At 43.2% G+C, this 22,247-nt stretch overlaps 1 protein-coding gene across 2 annotated transcripts in view; it reads left to right on the top strand.

Annotated features, from left to right (window-relative positions):
* The window catches only part of TTC27 (tetratricopeptide repeat domain 27), a 108,766-nt gene that overhangs the window by 42,126 nt on the left and 44,393 nt on the right, over window positions 1-22,247 (top strand). For both annotated transcript variants that reach the window (XM_077343509.1, XM_077343499.1), the window contains exons 11-12: window positions 12,948-13,043; window positions 17,851-17,973. In XM_077343509.1, coding sequence (XP_077199624.1) covers window positions 12,948-13,043; window positions 17,851-17,973 — 219 coding nt within the window. The remainder of the gene's footprint in view (window positions 1-12,947; window positions 13,044-17,850; window positions 17,974-22,247) is intronic.

Genomic DNA, 22,247 nt, shown 5'->3' with positions numbered 1-22,247 from the left:
TGCAGCGGTAAAAAAGACGAATGCCATTTTGGGTTGTATCAACAGGGGCATCAGATCAAAATCACAAGATGTCATACTCCCATTGTATACGGCACTGGTCAGACCACACCTGGAGTACTGTGCGCAGTTCTGGAGGCCTCACTTCAAGAAGGACGTAGATAAAATTGAAAGGCTACATAGGAGAGTGATGAGGATGATCTGGTGCCAAGGGACCAAGCCCTATAAAGATAGGTTGAGGGACTTGGGAATGTTCAGCCTGGAGAAAAGGAGGTTGAGAGGGGACTGATAGCCCTCTTTAAATATTTGAAAGGTTGTCATTTGGAGGAGGGCAGGATGCTCTTTCCATTGGCTGCATAGGAAAGGACATGCAGTAATGGGTTTAAAATACAAGTACAACGATATACGCTAGATATCAGGAAAAAATTTTTCAGTCAGAGTAGTTCAGCAGTGGAATAGGCTGCCTAAGGAGGTGGTGAGCTCCCCCTCACTGGCTGTCTTCAAGCAAAGGTTGGATACACACTTTTCTTGGATGCTTTAGGATGCTTAGGGCTGATCCTGCGTTGAGCAGGGGGTTGGACTAGATGGCCTGTATGGCCCCTTCCAACTCTATGATTCTATGATTCTAACCAATAATAACACTGGTGCGACATTGTAATTACACTGACTCCAGATACTTGGCCAACAAGTTAGTGTTCCTGCTATTCAGAAAGGTATTTTAAAACTTTGAGGAATGAGGCATTCTTTTCCATTTCTGCTTAAACACTCCAGGATAGGTTTCTAAGTTTCAGTGACTCAAAATCTAGAAGGCAGGAACATGTTCTTTATATGTACACAGTCCAAGGAACACTCTACTTTTAAAAGCTACCTCCCTTTTCACTGGGCAAGGATTACTTCTCTTAACTGGAAGGAAGTTTTCTTTTAGCTTGAATGAGGATCCTCTGATCTGTTCACTCCTTTTTCCTCTTTCCCAGTCCACAGTTATAGAATCATAGAGTTGGAAGGGTCATCCAAGTGCTTTGCTTGTCTCTTCAACTGTTAGTTCCCAACTATCAATCCTTAACTGCCTTTCTTTACAGAATTTGTTTGAACAGCCTATCACTCAAAGATTCTCAAGGCCCTGTTATGTATTAATGCTTGGCAGTCAGTCTACCACACATACATTTTAGCTTGCTTGGAAATTTATTTATTTATATTTATTTATAGCTAGATTTATATACCGCAGTTTGCCAAAAGGTCTCACGGCGGTTCATAATAAAATATAAAATTGCAGTAAAATCACATAAAACCCCATATAGTTTTAGCATGTTGGGAAATGCAAAGCTTCTGCTGTGTTCACTTTGATATCCCTGCATAATGTATGCAATACCTTGTGGTATTTGATGATTTACTTGTATTGTATAGGAATAATTCGCTTTGCAAGCATAGTTCCCCAAAGCACACAGTATCATGCATTCTTTTTTTGTTAATTAGATTAATGTGTCCCCCTCCCTTGATGTGATAATATATTCCTGGTGACCAGTTTTCCTCAGGTGCAGGATTTTAAATATATACAGATTTTATTGAACATAGTTTATAGAAATGTGAGAATTTGATTGGGAAGGGTGGGAATAGATAAAACTTTATTCCTCATAACTTCTTTTTATACAAAGAATAATAGAGTTATAAACATAAAATGAAACTAAAGAAGTGAAAAAAGAAATACTTTCGGCATCATTGTATCTAGTGCACACAGATGTTTCCTGCCTTGCAAGAGAATCACTAAGAGATAAGATTTACCTTTCTTTATCCAATTCTATGTTCTATTTTTGGAAAGTTTTTATCACCATTTCTATTGTATTCATGTTATCAGCCAGGAGTTGGCTAAATTACACCCATTAATGAAATAATTTAGTGCATTTGTGTGCCCAGCCTCTTATCATATTGTTGTTTCATTCCAGAAGGGAAGACAGCCAGAGAAAGTCAATATTTTGGCCTCCAATGAATTTTTGAAAGTCTGGTTATGTCTTTGTCCTGACTGCCTAGATTAGAGGACCGATGGGGTTGACATGTTATGCCAAACATTTCCTGATGATTTTGGATTTCTGCTGTTTTTAAAGTGGATGGCTTTAAATAAAGACTTCAGAATTACGGTTAGCGTAACATCCACAGATACATTCTAATCATCAGCCATGTGCAACTTGTTCTCATAAATTGGGGCACAGGAAAGAGATGTGTATGTGTGTGTTGTGTTTTTTGGTCTGGAAAACTAAATTAACTTTATTTTTATCTTTTTTACCTTATTTATTATGTATCATCTACAGCAAGTCTCAAACCTCACTCCATTAATATATTTCTTACTATCACCGCAGTTATCTGTATAAAGAAATGCTAATGCAGATGTTAGTACTGCGGCACAGTCTTGATTCCATACATGTGGCTGGCAGCTGGTTATTTTTCTTGTGTCCCTATTCTGAACCCTTCACGTATGGGAAGTGAGAGCAGCTTCCCATCCCCACCATGTACAAATATTTGATTATTGTGTTTAATCACAAACAACAAAAAAGGGTTTAAAATGTGCATGAAGAATAGCAGTTTCCCTGCAGAAAATCTGAAACTCTTTTAAATGTTCCAGTACCCAGTTTCCTCTTTTGTTGTTGGCGTCCCAGTACTTTTTCATAAACTGGGTTGAAGAGATTAGACTGCCTGGCTGACATTTAGAGCAGCTGTCTCCAACCCCCGGTCTAGAGACCAGTACCGGTCCATGGATCAGTCAGTATCAGGACATGGCTCCTTCTTGTCCTCATCCCCGACTGCTGCCTCGGAGGCTGCCCAGCCACTCTGCCGCCGGCTCACCTTCGGTTTTCTCTGCCAGCCGCCATGGCTGGGGCTCCCCCTTGGCGTAGCTCCGCGCAGCTGCTGCTGACAGTGGCCCCCAGTGGGTGGCGGGAAGTCAGGGGCGCCGTCAGGAAAGCAAGCAGAGCAGGGGCTCAGGCGGCGGCGATGTCCCTTGGCAAAAGACTACCCCCCCCTCGGGCCTCAGTAAAATTGTCAAGCATTGACTGGTCCCTGGTGATAAAAAGGTTGGGGATCACTGATTTAGAGGATATTGTGGCTAACTACTCTGAGCTAACTAATTCAAACTGTATCCAGGTGTAACCAGGTTGTTGATCTGGAAGCCTCACCTTGCAAATGGCAAAAAGGTAACATGGAGCTTGGTCTTCTCAACAGTAGCACCTCTGTTGTGATCCTGTCATCTTCAGAAAGGCTCACCAAGCAAGATTCCTTTCAGTATTTAGAAAGCTGGCTGAAAACTCTCTCAGCAAGGTTACCTTCAAGAAGTGATCCTGGCTCTTTATATGTATTTTTAAACTTTTTATTGGACAGTATTCGGTGTTAAGTCATGAGGTACTTTCCGGGCACAGAGCAGGATCTGTGAGTAAATAATGTATGTGGTAGAATAGTGACAGACATGTTTATTGCAGTCGGCAACCAGTACAAAATGCATAACATTAGAATACAGCAATATAATATCAATTAAAAATTATAGAATACTTCATAAATCCCAAAAATCTATCCTAACCTGTATACATATAAAACCAGGCACTACTCTTGCATATTTGGCAATAATATAGAATACTTATTTCCATCCAAAAGGAGATCCTTTAATTTGGCATGTCTTGAATTAGCTCTTAAGTCAGTCAAGATGGGATACAGCAGTTCCTGATGTAATTGGTTGTAAATAGGGCAGTGAAAAATCATGTTAGGTGTTTTCAGTGTTCTCATCCTGGCCTATACAGGTATGTTCCTGGTAGAACAGTTGCATTTGTTGTGTTCTCTGTTTCTGAAGAGGCAGCTGGAAATGGCCACAGAGCTAGATAGATGGCTTGCTGAATCTGGTCATTTACCCTGTATTTAAAAGTGAAATAATCCATTAGTGGCCGCTGTAAGCCATGTGACCAGTTGAGAGGGGGCAGAGAACATGGCCCTCTAAGAAAAGCTCCAATTCATTTGTTGTCTTTGGATCTGTAAAGAACAAATTTTGAGTGATTGCCGAGATTAAATCACAGTAATTTAGAGATGCAGCTTTCAGAAAAGAATTGATGTACTTCATGGGGGGGGGGGGAATTGAAGACTGTTTTGTCCTTGTGTTCTGTCTGCCCTATATATAATTGAAGGACTTCAGTCTCTAGGTCAGCCAGTCTGGCCACTTTCATTATTGCCAAACCACTACTTAAATTTTTTTGTAGTGAGTAGCATTTGCACTAAATTACACTAAACTGGATAACATATTCATTAAATTGATATCAGCTTTGGGTCAGTCATTGAAATAAAACTGCTCCTCCAGATATGTATAAAATTCTAATTTAATTTGCTGTGTGTGTTAGGAACTTGCAGCCCAACTGTCTACAAAGGACTGTTCTCAGACTGCTGGCATATTTATCTGTGACATATCTGTTGCTCCCGGAACACCCTTGAATGTAGAATCATAGAATCATAGAGTTGGGGTCCCTGCTCAACGCAGGATTAGCCCTAAGCATCCTAAAACATCCAAGAAAAGTGTGTATCCAACCTTTGCTTGAAGACTTCCAGTGAGGGGGAGCTCACCACCTCCTTAGGCAGCCTATTCCACTGCTGAACTACTCTGACTGTGAAAAACTTTTTCCTGATATCTAGCCTATATCGTTGTAGTTTAAACCCATTACTGCGTGTCCTCTCCTCTGCAGCCAGCAGAAACAGCATCCTGCCCTCCTCCAAGTGACAACCTTTCCAATACTTAAAGAGGGCTATCATGTCCCCTCTCAACCTCCTTTTCTCCAGGCTGAACATTCCCAAGTCCCTCAACCTATCTTCATAGGGCTTGGTCCCTTGGCCCCAGATCATCTTCGTCGCTCTCCTCTGTACCCTTTCAATTTTATCTACGTACTTCTTGAAGTGAGGCCTCCAGAACTGCACACAGTACTCCAGCTGTGGTCTGACCAGTGCCGTATACAATGGGACTATGACATCTTGTGATTTTGACGTGATGCCCCTGTTGATACAGCCCAAAATGGCATTTGCCTTTTTTACCGCTGCATCACACTGCCTGCTCATGTTTAGTTTAGTTTACAATCCACAAGTACCCCAAGGTCTCTTCTGTAGTACCTTGCCGAGGCCATTCTGGTCAACTGCATTCATTTATAGCAAGGGGACCTTTAATCTTTTTATGCTTATACTTTAAAAGTGGATGAAATTGTTGTTGCTTTTTTCAGCTTTGTTTTACTTTGTAATAACATTCTCATCTTTATAAAGCTTTTTTCTAGTCACCCAGACCAAACATCTTATCTGGGGAGCAAGATAATTGCACTATTAAAGCTGGCTGTATCCAAGGAAATGCTTTATGCTTCTTAGCAGCATCACATTATTTAAAAAGTGTTAACTTCAGTGAAGTACTAACTGACAGGTGTCCAAAAGTATCATGGGGTAGGTAGTCTTTTAATCACAATCATTTCTTTGTTTTCCCACTGAAACTCACTGAAAATGAATTTGAGCAAGAAACAGGCTGCAACTTGTTTCTTCTCTTGTCCCATGGTCTCTGTATCATTGATCTGCCAAATCCAGCTTGGTAATGAGCTTGAGCTTGACAAGGGGTATCTAAAGAGGGAGGGAATCTGCTGGGTGGTGGGGTTATCCAGTTTAAGTGCTGGATACAGACAAGGAGTTGATGATATCTGATGCATCTTTTTGTTGATATGTAAAGGGCTGTGAAGGCTACCATGTGTGGCTTGGGCAGTTACCTGACTTGACTGATAAAATCTTACTTTGTGTTTTATATGCTTGTCTTATTAAGCAGGATTTTCTGGAGATTTTGGAGGCTGTAATCAGCACTTTTTCTTTTAAAACGATAGTGGCCAGGTACAGGCTAGCTTCAGACTTGCCTTTCCTAGGGAAGGTAATTGGGAGGGTGGGTGTAGAGAAGCTCCCCCGTTTTCTGGAACACTCATCATGGTTGCTTTGATTGCCCTGAATGATCTCTGCTTGTAGATTGATATTGCAAATGCCTCATGATTATTTTGGCTGCCTTTAACATAGTTTTTTGCAGCACTTGGAGCAGTGGTCCCCAACCTGCGGGCCGCGGCCCGGCGCCGGGCCGCAAAGGCCATGGCACCGGGCCACGGCTCCCTCTCCCCGCCCCCCCCCGCAGTAAAAAACTTCCCAGGCCGCAAGCTTGCGGCCTGGGAAGCTACTTACTGCGGGAGGGCAGGGAGAGGGAATCAGGGCCGGGCCGCGCCCGTGCAGGCCGTGCCTGCGCGGCCCGATCCGCGGGCGCGGCCCGATCCGCGGGCGCGGCCCGAAACGTGGCCGTGACCAGCGCGGGCGCGGTCCCCGCGGGCGCGGTCCCCGCGGGCGCGGTCCCCGCGGGCGCGGTCCCCGCGGGCGCGGTCCCCGCGGGCGCGGCCCGATGCCCTGCCGGTCCCCAGCCTAATAAAGGTTGGGGACCACTGACTTGGAGAATGATGTTTAATAATAATAATATTAATAATAGCATTTATTTAATATAGCATTTAGTCAGAACATAATGTACATGCATAAATTATTTAATAAAATAAAAAGCATTTTAAAAGTGTAAAAAACTTAATACATTGAAGTTTTATTTATTTATGTATTTATTTATTTATTTTTAGACATATACCATTGCTTTCAAAGAGACTCTCAGCGGTTTACATTAAAACAATAAAACAATGAAACCCTTAAAATTGCCTTACACATTAACATTAAAGGATGGCAGTACATTAGAGTTCAACTCCCCCTCCCCCCGGTCCAGTTTAGAGTCAAGGTGCTCTTTCTTAAGAGTAACTTTCTTAAGAGTAACTCTTTCTTAAGAGTAACTTTCTGACCTGCCTGGCTGACAATTTCATTTATCAAATGGTAGATGAACCCACAAGAGGTTCAGCCATACTGGACTTAATACTGACCAACAGGCAAGAGTTGGTGGATGAGGTGAAGGAGGTGGGGACCCTAGGCGGAAGTGACCATGTCCTCATAGAATTCCTTTTGAGATGGGGAGCCAAGGAAGCTTGTAGCCTGACACAGATGTTGGATTTTCGTAGGGCAAACTTTAATAAACTCAGAGACATGATGAGTGTCATACCATGGACGACAATGCTGGAAGGGAAGGGAGCATGTGAAGGGTGGGCGCTACTCAAACAGGAGCTATTGCATGCTCAATCAATGACTATCCCAGAAAGACGAAAACACTGCAGGAGCTCTAAGAAGCCTATTTGGATGAACAGAGAACTTCAAGAGGAACTAAGAAAGAAAAGGGAAATGTTCAGGAAATGGAGGGAAGGACAGAGCTCTAAAGAAGAGTACCTACAGGTTACTAGGCACTGTAGATCAATCATAAGAAAGGCCAAAGCTGAAGGTGAGCTAAGATTGGCCAGGGAAGCCCATTGTAACAAGAAAAGATTTTTTCAGTTATGTGAGGAGCAAACGTAAAGTGAAGGAGGCAATAGGCCCACTGTTGGGTGCGGATGGACAAACTCTAACGGAAGATGCAGAGAAAGCAGAAAGGCTTAGTGCCTATTTTACATCTGTTTTTTCCCACAGGTCAAAGTGTTTAGGCACATCTAGAGATGGCCATAGCCAAAGGACAGTGTCTGGGTGGCAGGTTAACATGGATAGAGAGGTTGTCGAGAGGCATTTAGCTGCACTGGATGAGTTCAAATCCCCTGGTCCGGATGAAATGCACCCGAGAGTACTCAAAGAACTTTCCAGAGAACTTGCACAGCCCTTGTCCATCATCTTCGGAACCTCTTTAAGGACTGGAGATGTCCCGGAGGACTGGAAGAGAGCAAATGTTATTCCGATCTTCAAAAAAGGGAGGAAGGATGACCCGGGAAACTACAGACCAGTGAGTCTGACCTCTGTTGTGGGGAAGTTAATGGAGCAGATATTAAAGGGAGCGATCTGCAAACATCTGGAGGACAATTTGGTGATCCAAGGAAGTCAGCATGGATTTGTCTCCAACAGGTCCTGCCAGACCAACCTGGTTTCCTTTTTTGACCAAGTAACAGGTTTGCTAGATCGGGGAAATTCGGTTGATGTCATTTACTTGGATTTTAGTAAAGCTTTTGACAAGGTTCCCCATGATGTTCTGATGGATAAGTTGAAGGACTGCAATCTGGATTTTCAGATAGTTAGGTGGATAGGGAATTGGTTAGAGAACCGCACTCAAAGAGTTGTTGTCAATGGTGTTTCATCAGACTGGAGAGAGGTGAGTAGCGGGGTACCTCAGGGCTCGGTGCTCGGCCCGGTACTTTTAAACATATTTATTAATGATCTAGATGAGGGGGTGGAGGGACTACTCATCAAGTTTGCAGATGACACCAAATTGGGAGGACTGGCAAATACTCCGGAAGATAGAGACAGAGTTCAACGAGATCTGAACACAATGGAAAAATGGGCAAATGAGAACAAGATGCAATTTAATAAAGATAAGTATAAAGTTCTGCATCTGGGTCAGAAAAATGAAAAGCATGCCTACTGGATGGGGGATACGCTTCTAGGTAGCACTGTGTGTGAACGAGACCTTGGGGTACTTGTGGACTGTAAACTAAACATGAGCAGGCAGTGTGATGCAGCGGTAAAAAAGGCAAATGCCATTTTGGGCTGTATTAACAGGGGCATCACATCAAAATCACAAGATGTCATAGTCCCATTGTATACGGCACTGGTCAGACCACACCTGGAGTATTGTGTGCAGTTCTGGAGGCCTCACTTCAAGAAGGACGTAGATAAAATTGAAAGGGTACAGAGGAGAGCAACGAAGATGATCTGGGGCCAAGGGACCAAGCCCTATGAAGATAGGTTGAAGGAATTGGGAATGTTCAGCCTGGAGAAAAGGAGGTTGAGAGGGGACATGATAGCCCTCTTTAAGTATTTGAAAGGTTGTCACTTGGAGGAGGGCAGGATGCTGTTTCTGCTGGCTGCAGAGGAGAGGACACGCAGTAATGGGTTTAAACTTCAAGTACAGCGATATAGGCTAGATATCAGGAAAAAGTTTTTCACAGTCAGAGTAGTTCAGCAGTGGAATAGGCTGCCTAAGGAGGTGGTGAGCTCCCCCTCACTGGAAGTCTTCAAGCAAAGGTTGGATACACACTTTTCTTGGATGCTTTAGGATGCTTAGGGCTAATCCTGCGTTGAGCAGGGGGTTGGACTAGATGGCCTGTATGGCCCCTTCCAACTCTATGATTCTATGATTCTTAGAGTGAGGGTCCTGGTTTTACCAACATTAGAGGGTCCCTAGATAGTAACTCTAGGATTTCAACTTGGCCTCAACCATACGCCTGCTCTACCTTACAGGCCATGCGGAATGCTAACAACTCCAACAGGTTCCTTAGCTCTTCCAGGAGCTCATTCTACCAGGTTGGGGCCAGGGCCGAAAATGCCCTGGCCCTGGTTGAGGCCAGCAAATGTCCCAGGGAAGGGCCCATATCCAGCCTGTGCTGAGGCTGCTGCATTGGCTACCAATAGCTGCCTGGATCTGGTTCAAGGTTCTGGTTCTAACCTTTAAGGCCATATGCAAGTTGGGACCCACATACCTGAGGGACCGCCTGCCGCCCTATCCTCCCCGCAGGGCTTTACGCTCTGTGGGTGAGAACCTATTAATCATTCCTGGCCCCAAGGAAGCGCGCCTAGCCTCGACTAGGGCCAGAGCCTTTTTGGTCCTGGCCCCTACCTGGTAGAATGAGCTCCCGGGTGAGCTGTGGGCCCTGTGGGATTTGTCAGCTTTCCGCAAGGCCTGCTTTCCACCAGGTCTATGGTTGAGGCTGGAGTCAGCAAACTCGGGACATCACCCCCCCCCCCGGGAGTTAGGAAATGTACATTGCACTCCTCCATTATCTCTGATATTAGTATGGGGAGGGATGGGGTATTTTCTCTTTGCCGCCATGTTGTTATTAATATTTTAATGGGGGTTTTAATGGGGTTCAGATTATTGTCACCCACCTCGAGCCTTCTAGAAGAGGCGGGAAATAGAAATATAAAATAATAATATGTAATAAGCTACTTTTGAAACTGGTGGGTATTTCAAAAGTTTGATAGTATAGTGATCAGCTGTTGCCCTGAAAAAGACTAAAGCAGGCCTAGATTGCTGCCTTGGTTACTGGTTCAAATTATCCTCCATGTATCTGATATCAGTATGTGTGTGTACCTACATGCAGCATACAAACACAATAGTTATTTTAGGCTGTAGTCCTAAGTATATTAAGTTACTGTTTCAAGTGGCAATGGTCATATTTGCTAGTACATGAAATATGTTCAGGATGATGCCAAGTATCAAGATACCAACTGGTTTTTGTGTGATGTAATAAGTTTGTTGAAATGTCTGCCCTTCATCTCAAAGAAGCCAAAGTTAATCCCTGAGAGTAGTGGTGGTAAAGCTTAATTGACAGGTGTTTCACTGTAAGATATTTTCCACTAAGTCCTATTTATTGCTTTAGTCACTGGCTCATTTCCATATTAGACTCTTTAAAAATCCCAGTTATTGGGAAGAAACTAACCTTTGTGAGTTAAGGTGCCCTCTGAAGCAAACCACTCTAGTTTCACCAAGGGTTGGCATGTATAATAGTGAGTCTGCTTCAGCTTGCAGATGTTAGTAATTAGCCTTTCTCATAGATACTACCTATCTCTTTCAAGGCCTGGTATCATCAGAAAGCATAATTGGCTAAGTGAAAAAATCTGCACTCAGTTCAGTCACTTTATAAATGTTTCAAACTGGATCCTCTTTTATCTAAGTAGTAGACAGTTTTCACTAAATAATGAAGTAGGGAGAACGGACGGGGTAGAGGCAAAATGGTTAGAAAGTTGAACTAAACTCTGTGTTTACAAGTGAAGTTACACCGAGGAAGAAAAAGAAGTTGGTTTTTATACCCGCTTTTCACTATCCAAAGAGCCTCTTGTGGCGCAGAGTGGTAAGGCAGCAGGCATGCAGTCTGAAAGCTCTGCCCATGAGGCTGGGAGTTCAATCCCAGCAGCCGGCTCAAGGTTGAATCAGCCTTCCATCCTTACGAGGTCGGTAAAATGAGTACCCAGATTGCTGCTGGGGGGTAAACGGTAATGACTGGGGAAGGCACTGGCAAACCACCCTGTACTGAGTCTGCCATGAAAACGCTAGAGGGCGTCACCCCAAGGGTCAGACATGACTCGGTGCTTGCACAGGGGATACCTTTACCTTTACTTTTTCACTATCCAAAGGAGTCTCAAAGCAGCTTACAATTGTCTTCCTCTCTCCACAACAGGCACCCTATGAGGTAGATGGGGCTGTGAGAACTCTAAAAGAGCTGTGACTAACCCAAGGTCACCCAGCTGGATGCATGTGGAGGAGGAACACAGAATCAAGAGAGCCATTTTGGTGCAGTGGTTAGGAGCGTGGACTTCTAATCTGACATGCTGGGTTTGATTCTGCGCTCCCCCCCCCCCCCCCATGCCGCCAGCTGGGTGACGTTGGGCTCACCACAGCACTGATAAAGTTGTTCTGACCGAGCAGTGATATCAGGGTTCTCTCAGCCTCACCCACCCCACAGGGTGTCTGTTGAGGGGAGAGGAAAGGGAAGGCGAACGTAAGCCGCTTTGAGACTCCATCCGGTAGAGAAAAGCGGCATATAAGAACCAACTATTCTTCTTTAAATCCAGTTCTCCAGATTAGAGGCTGCCTCTCTTAACCACTGTGCCACACAGGCTACTATCTGAGCAGGGGGATCTGGGCCTATTCATGACCTATGAAAAGCTGCTTCTGAGAGTCAGGGGATCCTTGGGGAATGATGTGAGGCCTGCAGTTGCTGTGTGCTTTGCTCAAACAAAAATGCCCTCCAGTTGGGCAAACAGGCCTTTGGGTGCAAACTCAGGGTTACTATGCAGAGCGGGCAATGGCAAGCAACCTCTGAGAGTCTCTTGCTTTGAAAACCCCATGGGGGTTGCCATTTCACTAGTGCATTTTTTCCATTGAAGAAGATAAATAAATCGTATCCTTTTAAACTGCTGTTTTGTATTGTTTTGTAAACCTAAAGTGTAAAGTTTACATGACAAGCTGTAGAGACCTTTTGTTTCTTTTATTACCCATCATTATAGTACAGCAGGCTTTCTCAGCTAGGGCTTGTGAAACCCTGGGGTTTCTTGACAGTCCTGGAAGGGTTTCCCAAATGGGTGGGAGTTAATTAGTTTTTAATATTTTAGTTTATCAGGTGATATGAACATATAGGAAGAGCCTCTTGTGGCGCAGAGTGGTAAGGCAGCCGTCTGAAAGCTTTGCCCATGAGGCTGGGAGTTCAATCCCAGCAGCCGGCTCAAGGTTGACTCAGCCTTCCATCCTCCCGAGGTCGGTAAAATGAGTACCCAGCTTGCTGCTGGGGGGTAAACGGTGATGACTGGGAAAGGCACTGGCAAACCACCCCGTATTGAGTCTGCCATGAAAACGCTAGAGGGCGTCACCCCAAGGGTCAGACATGACCCGGTGCTTGCACAGGGGATACCTTTACCTTTTTTTTAATGAACATATATGGTCATGTCAGCCTGTCCCCCCTCCCAGAATAGCAAATGACAGACCTGGAGGGGTTGGGAAGGGAGGGATCCATGAGTGGGCACGTACACAGCATTGCTTCCCAACCATATTTTTCATGATCGCACCACTTCTGGGGTTTCTCAAAGCCTGAAGGATGTTTCAGGGATTTCAGTTGTAAAAATGTTGGGAAAGGCTGCAGTACAGAGTTAGGATTCATCACCAGCTCTTTAAGTCAAGACTTTCTCTGTTTTAATGTATATGAAGTGTCTTATGCCTTAGGAACTCTATTCAATCAAACATGCTTGATTATGTCTTCCTGCTAAGTGAGTCTTAAGTTTATTTTTAAGTTTATTTTTCTATTTTTTTATCTGTACCCTGCCTCCCAATAAAATATTTTTCAGGCAGCTTATAATGTGTTTGTTATTTTCAGGCTCTTGCAGATCAATTTGAAGATAAGAAAACATCAGTTTGTGAACGTATGAAAATTTTTTACAGTTGCCAGGTTCCTTCACGTTGGACTATACAGGTACAAAATAACACTGGTGTTTAACTTGAAGTAGGATTTCTGATGATTTTAGCATTTAATTGTGTGAAACTGTGAAAAATGTTGCAGGTGGGAAATCGGTGCATGTCTTTCAGTATTAGATCCTCCCCCTTTTCCCCTTAATATTAATCTAAACAGATTAACTTTAGAAACTGAGTTTACAGCATAAGAATACTTTTAAGTACATATTTGCCTTAATACATACCCAAAGGCCCATAATGCAGTAATGATTTCAAACTGTGCTTTAATAATATTATTTAGTGGTGGCACACAACCACAAAATCTAGAAGAATATGAGCCTGTGACCATGAGACATTTCTGACTCTACCTTTCCAATGCATGCTTCATTTTCTGACACAGAAGAATACATTTTAATCAATGTTTTATTATCTTATTTAATCCTTGTTAAATATCTCAATAATCCTTCCAGTACAGAAAACCAAATGTTTCATTTCTAGCTATGTAGGTTTTCAGGTTCTGAGCAACAGGCACAATGGTGATTTATTATTGAACTTGATGATTGCCATATTAAGCTCTAAACAGCATTTTTATATCAGAATATTTTTCTGATACATAACTTCATAAGTATTACATACATTGTCCCCTGATACTTAAAAATTATTGCATACAAATAACTGCAATCAAACATAATTTCTCTATAACAGGTAGAATAGTTCCCCTTTATTCATGGAGAATAGAGATCAGCTTCCTGGCTTTGGAAACTTTCAGTCAGGCAGCCATTTGCTGTGGCATCCCAATACAAATGCCTGAACCAACCAGATTTTGTACTTGTAAACTGGGATTCTAAATCATGGTTTAATCCCAGATTGTGGGGAGAAAACAGATTTCAACATCTCTAGGCACCTGCATTCATATATCATGGCAAACTGGAGTTCAAGTGAAGGCTACCAGAAAGTTTTCAGATGTGCTTTTCATGGAGGAAGTAGTGATTAGCACACCAGCGAGCTGGGTTTATTGCCATTAAGAACAAACAAAGTTTGTCATTTTGTTTGAGTTTGGAGCCTGAGGGTAAGCAACAGCATAAAGACTTCTACTTCCAAGGTGAACTTGGATAGACAGGTCAGGATAGATAGGTCAGGACCTATCTGTGTATCCCTTCCTTTTTTACTGCTCTGCTATTGTCCTTTTGACCTACAGATTGCTGCTCTCAGGGATTCTTCTTACCTTCCAGCTAACACCTCTTTTACTCTGTTCTGCAGAATGTTGTAGAAGTGAATGTAAGGATCTTTAGCATTATACTTATATAGTCGGAAAGGCTCAGAGGTTCACAAATCAAGTTGCCTTTCTCAGATGTCTTCTAATTAAAATAACTGTTCTACCAAATAGCTTCATAAAACATTCATGGCAACAAATAAAGAAAAGCAGCATATAACGAATTGAAATGTAGCACAATCGAAATGCTGAAACTATAAATGTATTTAGCTTAAAGTAAGGATGATATAAAAGATAGCCTTGAAATGTGTTTATGCTTAGCATTCTAAAAATTTTGATTTGCATCCTTTGGTGTAGTGGTTAAGAGTGCAGACTTCTAATCTGGCATGCCAGGTTCGATTCTGCATTCCCACACAGGCAGCCAGCTGGATGACCTTGGGCTCACCACAGTGCTGATAAAGCTGTTCTGACCGAGCAGTGATATCAGGGCTCTCTCAGCCTCACCCACCCCATAGGGTATCTGTTATGGGGAGAAGAAAAGGAAGGCGACTGTAAGCCGCTTTGAGCCTCCTTTGGGTAGAGAAAAGCGGTATATAAGAACCAATTCTTCTTCTTCTTCTTTAGTGCTAACATTAAATTGTATAAATCTGTGTTTTCTGACTGTTATTTTCTGACTTATATTTCCAAAGTTCCAATATTGTGCTTTATGACTTAATACTATGTTGCCACTTATGGGCAGATCTCAGACACTTGGCCATGAGTTGCAGCTGTGCTAAATTGCCTTAAACACTGGGGAGGTTGTATCAACCAGTGTCACCAGTCTAGCTCTTTGGTGACATTTGACATATTAAGGCTAGAGCTGTGATCTGAATTCTCCAGCTGCAATTGTCATATTCAGAGTTAATGTCATAGAATCATAGAATCATAGAATCATAGAGTTGGAAGGGGCCAGTTTGGTGTAGTGGTAGTAGAAGGGGCCAGTTTGGTGTAGTGGTTAGGAGTGCGGACTTGTAATCTGGCATGCCAGGTTCGATTCTGCGCTCCCCCACATGCAACCAGCTGGGTGACCTTGGGCTCGCCACGGCACTGATAAAACTGTTCTGACCGGGCAGTGATATCAGGGCTCTCTCAGCCTCACCCACCCCACAGGGTGTCTGTTGTGGGGGGAGGAATGGGAAGGCGACTGTAAGCCGCTTTGAGCCTCCTTCGGGTAGGGAAAAGCGGCATATAAGAACCAACTCTTCTTCTTCTTCTTCTTCTTCTTCCATACAGGCCATCTAGTCCAACCCCCTGCTCAACGCAGGATTAGCCCTAAGCATCCTAATGCATCCAAGAAAAGTGTGTATCCAACCTTTGCTTGAAGACTTCCAGTGAGGGGGAGCTCACCACCTCCTTAGGCAGCCTATTCCACTGCTGAACTACGCTGACTGTGAAAAACCTTTTCCTGATATCTAGCCTATATCGTTGTACTTGAAGTTTAAAGCCATTACTGCGTGTCCTCTCCTCTGCAGCCAGCAGAAACAGCCTCCTGCCCTCCTCCAAGTGACAACATTTCAAATACTTAAAGAGGGCTATCATGTCCCCTCTCAACCTCCTTTTCTCCAGGCTGAACATTCCCAAGTCCCTCAACCTATCTTCATAGGGCTTGGTCCCTTGGCCCCAGATCATCTTCGTCGCTCTCCTCTGTACCCTTTCAATTTTATCGACGTCTTTCTTGAAGTGAGGCCTCCAGAACTGCACACAGTACTCCAGGTGTGGTCTGACCAGTGCCGTATACAATGGGACTATGACATCTTGTGATTTTGATGTGATGCCCCTGTTGATACAGCCCAAAATGGCATTTGCCTTTTTTACCGCTGCATCACACTGCCTGCTCATGTTTAGTTTACAGTCCACAAGTACCCCAAGGTCTCGTTCACACACAGTGCTACCTAGAAGCGTATCCCCCATCCAGTAGGCATGCTTTTCATTTTTCTGACCCAGATGCAGAACTTTACACTTATCTTTATTAAATTGCATCTTGTTCTCATTTGTCCATTTTTCCATTGTGTTCAGATCTCATTGAACTCTGTCTCTATCTTCCGGAGTATTTGCCAGTCCTCCCAATTTGGTGTCATCTGCAAACTTGATGAGTAGTCCCTCCACCCCCACATCAAGATCATTAATAAATATGTTAAAAAGTACCGGGCCGAGCACCGAGCCCTGAGGTACCCCGCTACTCACCTCCCTCCAGTCTGATGAAACACCATTGACAACAACTGTTTGAGTGTGGTTCTCTAACCAATTCCCTATCCACTTAACTATCTGAAAATCCAGATTGCAGTCCTTCAACTTATCCATCAGAACATCATGGGGAACCTTGTCAAAAGCTTTACTAAAATCCAAATAAATGACATCAACCGAATTTCTCCGATCCAGCAAACCTGTTACTTGTTCAAAAAAGGAAACTAGGTTGGTCTGGCAGGACCTGTTGGAGACAAATCCATGCTGACTTCCTTGGATCACCAAATTGTCCTCCAGATGTTTGCAGATTGCTCCCTTTAATATCTGCTCCATTATCTTCCCCACAACAGAGGTCAGACTCACTGGTCTGTAGTCTGTCCCACTGGGTTCCTGATTTGGTGCCTGACACCACACTGAATCATATAATGCCCTATAGCTTGTTTTCTCAATGAAGAATACCAGAGAAAAACAAGATCTATACCTGAACCTCCTTTCAGACCAGTCTTGTTTTTAATATTTGCCTGACAGAGACAGAAGTGCCCCTGTAAATCACTACGGTATAGATCGCTTGATTCCACTTTCTTAGCTGTGCTGTTTGATAGTATTTGGATACAGCACTATAAGTTGTTTTTATGATCTTGTTGCTTCCTTAGTTCCTGTTTTAAGTATTAAAGAATGATGTTCTGTGGACCTATTTATTTTTAATTTTCTATTTTGCCTTAGCTTACCTTCAGGCTTGCTTTAAAGAACAATTAAAATGCATGGCTGATACTAGAACAAAGTTGGGAATCCATTTCCTGTAAGACGTGGTTCAAGATTTTATTCTAAATCTCTTATTGACTGATCATGACAGTTTAAGCTGTGCAAGATGGCTAAGCCCTGCCCCTCCATCTCTCTGCACTATCTCTGGGTTAAATGGAAGGGAAAACGATATGAGTCACTTTGGGTTCCGATGGGGGGGGGGGGAGAGGCAGGGCATAAATGATGCAAATAACTAGTTTCTGGGGGTTAAGCAGAGATATTGGTATGACACAATTGCTAATAGACACCTGTGTGATTTATCTGCTTCACACAGATGTGTAACTTAGGGGTGGCCCGAAGGCATCTTGTGCATAGTGGGAAAGCCATCTCTTTGTATGTATGAATCCGTTCTGAAGGAATGCCTTTTCTAAAATCTGTATGTATTCTTTACTAATTTCAGTTTTGACTTATTAGTGCTAACTGACACTTAGTAGATTTTGTTAAAGGCTGATTTATTTAACTGCTGCATAAGGTTTTTGGAATTCCTGTTCATTTCAAAACTGTGATTAATACATTTGACATTATCAACGTAACTAAATATTTTTCTGGCGGAGGAAAATGCATAACTTGAATTTTTAAATATATTTTACAGCGCCAGCTTGCAAGTTTACTGTTTGACCTTGGATGTACTAGTTCAGCTCTTCAGATCTTTGAGAAGCTTGAAATGTGGGAAGATGTAGTTATCTGTTATGAAAGAGCAGGACAGCATGGAAAGGTATAATTTTTTATTGTATCTATACATGGGGTATGTGTGTTCATGCATTGTTCATTATTTTATATATATGGAATATAATATACTGAAGGCCTGTTAACATCTGCCTTGTAATTATTTTCGTTATAGTGGAACAGGCGTTGGGAGGATTATAATGACAAAGTTTGGAGAACCTTTTTCTTTCAATATTTCAGCACCATTCAAAAGGGTCTTTATTACTGCTGCAAGGAGTAATATTACAGATTTATGCACAGTATCTTTTCAAAAATTGTAAACTGAAAAGGACCAGAAAGTATGATGGTGCAGCCACTGCCTAGTCAAGTTCCAGACAGCTGAAGTGAACAAAGGGCAGTTTGTTTCACGTTGCTAACAAAAGGGAGCTGAGCCCAACAATTGTTAAAACTCCAAAGCAGAACTTCCCACAGGTCACTTCCATTTGGCCCTGTGGACAAATGCATTTTCCCTCTCTTTGCAATTATTCATTGGACTCTAACCGAAGAATGTTTTAGAAATGCAAGTGGTAGATAAGTGAGATGGTCAAGTCACAAACACCCTTCAAGCTATAAAAGGGACACTCTTTGGAGCAGAGGCTCCAAGATTACAATAACCCTTTAGTACCACTGTAACCTTTTAAGATGGAGGCTAAGTTCTACTAGGCCGTAGGACATGTAGAGGGGCAGAGGAATTGTGTTTTTATATTTTCTTTTAGATTACTTGTTCTATCTGTTGGTGTGCTAAATGTGGACATGCTATTTTAAAAGGAGCACCATGGGAGGAACAGTCAGTTGGCAAGAGGCTGTTCCCTCAGTGTCCTCTGAGTACAGTAAGCTGTTCTTGTATGCTGTGGAGTGGGAGAAAAGCAACACAGGGAAGGGAAGCTGAGAGCCCTGGACCTCTCAGAGGCAATTCCTAAACTGGTGGTGGTGATAATTCTGGGAGTTGAGAGAGCCATGTGTTTGGCACATATCAAGGGGAGATTTTGGACAGCCACTGGTATCCAGAGGGTTGTAGTGATGATAAAATGTAGTGATGATAAAATGTAACAGAGGAGTATGATGTAAGCTGCATTGATTGCCCGTGAGGTGTGTGGGGGAGGGGAGATGGGGTATACTAGTATCCTCAGGGCAAAGTGGAACAAGCTCTGCCGGTCACAGGTGGCTGTTTAGCCACAGACTGTAAAACGGAGAGGATAGGACTCTTTGTGGAGGAAGACTAGATTATTGTTTATATTGTTTATATAGTTGTGGGCTAATAGATAACCTAAGTTAATTGGAGTAGAAGAAATCCTGAGTAAGATCTTTTGGAGAGGTGTGGCAGGCAAGCAGAGGGCTCATAGTGGGGCTGGGGATCCCAAGCATTGGGTGCAGTAGAAGGCATGGCGGTGGAAGAAGGATTATGAAGAGGAAAGGGCTCAAGATATGGGTATGCTTGAATCCTTTCTAACCTTTGTCCCATCCCCAGAGATGCAGATAGTTGGGACAAAGAGAGTTAACCGGACTCCAACACTAATGCTATGTAATGCCAGGTCTATTAATAATAAGACTGCTGTTTTGCAGGCATATTTTGCAGAACATAGACATGGCATGTGTGACCATGACAAGAGGGCAAAACAGTCACCCTAAAAGAATCCCCCCCCAGGTTATTCGGTCCTCCATTTCGGACCTCAGGCTGGCTGGGGGTTATGATACTGGTTCAGGAGGCTTCTCCTACAGGATATTCCCTGCACTAATAATCCTGGGAATTAAATGTATCGGCCCGGGGTGGGGTACGGTTGAAAGCTGCTTTGAATTCCGTTGTGGGGTTCCACAGGGCACAGTTGTCTACCCAATCCTTTCAACATCTTAATACACCCTCTAGGCCAGCTTGCTAAAAGTATGGCTGGGCTGTCACCAATGTGCAGATTGACACCCAGCTCTACATGCTTAGAAGAAGCCAGCTGAATACCCCTTGATTCTTTGTCCAAATGCCTGGGAGACATGATGGAATGGCTCCAGCAAAGCTGCCTGAAGCTCAACCCTCTGAAGATGGAGGTCCTGTGGCTAGGAAGGAAAGGTCCAGAGGAGGAAGCATGCCTCCTTGACTTGATGGAGTGCAGCTTCTGGCTCCACAGACTGTCAAGAACTCAGGGTGACCTTTAACACCTCCCTTACTATTGAGGCACAAGTCACCAAAATAGCATGCCAGGCTTTTTTTCATCTGTACCAGGTGAAGCTACTAGCACTCTACCTGTATCTGGAACACCTAACTACAGTGATCCATTCAACGGTCACCTCCAAGTTAGATTACTGTAACTCATTCTACGCAGGCCTTCTCTTATCCCTGACCCAGAAGTTACAGTTGGTCCAGAACACAGCTGCACAGGTCCTATCAAGGACCCCTTGGAAAGCGCACATATAAGACCACTTGTCCAACAGTTACACTGGTTGCCAATTGAGTTCCAGATCAGGTTTAAGGTGTTGGTTTTCCATGGTCTGGGACCTGCATATCTGAGGGACAGTCTCTCTGAATACGTCCCTGGAGAGCTCTTTGCTAAGCAAATTCCAATCTGCTGGTGATCCCTGGCCCCAGAGAGGTGTTCCTGGCCTTGATCATAGCCAGGGCCTTTTTGTGCCTGGCTAATGATTTGTAAACACCATCAATCTCCAGGCATCATAGGGACAACTTGGAGTGACAATTATTGATATTTAGTGCTGAAAGATAATTTTTTAAAGTTTAGAGCAGCAATTTGCATATATCACTTGCATACCTAGATAATGCCCACATTCAAGGATGAATCCCCAAAAAGACTGGTAAACTTAAAAGGCAATCAACCTTTTGCCAAAATTGAGTTATTCTGCTGCCACACAAATACAGATGAACTATATTTGCTCATGATTGCCTCACATTTCCAGCATACACTACTATTGGTTCTCCTATGTTTTGAATGTGGTAAGGTTGATTTACTGTAGTATAGCCTCAACAGCTTGGATTCAGCTGCCTTGATAGCTGTTGTCCACTGCAATGCTTAAAGTAGAACTGGGGTTCTTGGTGTCATGAAAAGCATATACTGTATATTCCAATTTTATTTTAGTACTGTTTGGTGCTTAAGTAACATGCTAAATTTGTCCTGTATTTCTCTCATAAAGCCTGTTGCAGTGACATCAGTGTACTTTGACCATGAGTTTTGGCTTACAAACATATTCTTCAGACATCAAAGAACTGTTTCTTAGTGAGAATCCCTCCTGTTCTTCCAATGCATGAGCTGTAGACTGCTTGGAAACCAGACAGGATGTTTTATGGAAATAGTCCAGTGTCTACAATTTATTAATTGCCATCTGTGTCCACATATTTGCTTCTTCAACAGCTGGATATGTAGACAGAGTACTCCAGTTCCTGCAGACATTGGATAGTTATAAGATTGCTTGTCTTTACAGTCCTATCCAGAACTTATTCACCTAACAAACTGCATTCTGTGTTTCCAATTCCTTATGTTTAGGATTTGGGGGAGAAAACACTTTTCTCAGTTAATGCTGCATTTTCTTAAATGTATATATTTTTCATTGAACTATTTGAGTTAGCTTCCAACCAGTTTTAAAAAATAAAAATCAATAAGATGTTAAACACATTTTTGAAGTATTCAAATAATAGCACTACAAAACAGTCATAAAAATTTTAGAACCAGTATAAGATACAATATAACAGTAACAGCACATACTGTAAAGTAAGATAATCAGCATAAATGAGAGCCAGACAAATTTATCTAAAATGGGGGTAGCAAAATGTTATTAAAGGAAGGAAGGGAGAGGGTTAAGAGGAAGGCAGAGTCACTGCGTGTGGGGGGGGGGTTGGGAGGAAGTAAAGCGACAAGGTGTAGGAAGGGTGAAGAGTGGCAGGAGAATGTAGAAGGGAAGAAGGCAAGGGAGAAGCCAGGAGGAGGGGTGTGTGAGGGCCAGGCAGACCAGGCTGACTGCCACCATGATGGAGTGGTACAGTACCTGCTCAGAGGAGGGCAAAGAGGACAGTGAGACAGAGGACTCCTGGAGCTGGGGTGATAGCATAGTGGAGAACCCCATCAGCTCCCCTCCCCCCACTGTAACCCCCTCCTGGTAATCCAATAAAAGGGGAAGACTCAACAACTTCAAAGACACCCATTCCCATGTCAGCTTTGTCCTTTACTGCCTCCATGGAGAACAGTGGCCAGCAAGGGCTCCCCAACCAATCACCACTACCGCCCCACCAGCAGGGGGCACTCCCTAGCACTCACAATGATATCACCATATATAGTCGTGTTTACCTAC

The sequence above is a fragment of the Paroedura picta genome, chromosome 1 (genome assembly GCF_049243985.1).
Source record: "Paroedura picta isolate Pp20150507F chromosome 1, Ppicta_v3.0, whole genome shotgun sequence".
NCBI lineage: Eukaryota > Metazoa > Chordata > Lepidosauria > Squamata > Gekkonidae > Paroedura > Paroedura picta.
This window is presented reverse-complemented; position numbering and strand designations above follow the sequence as displayed.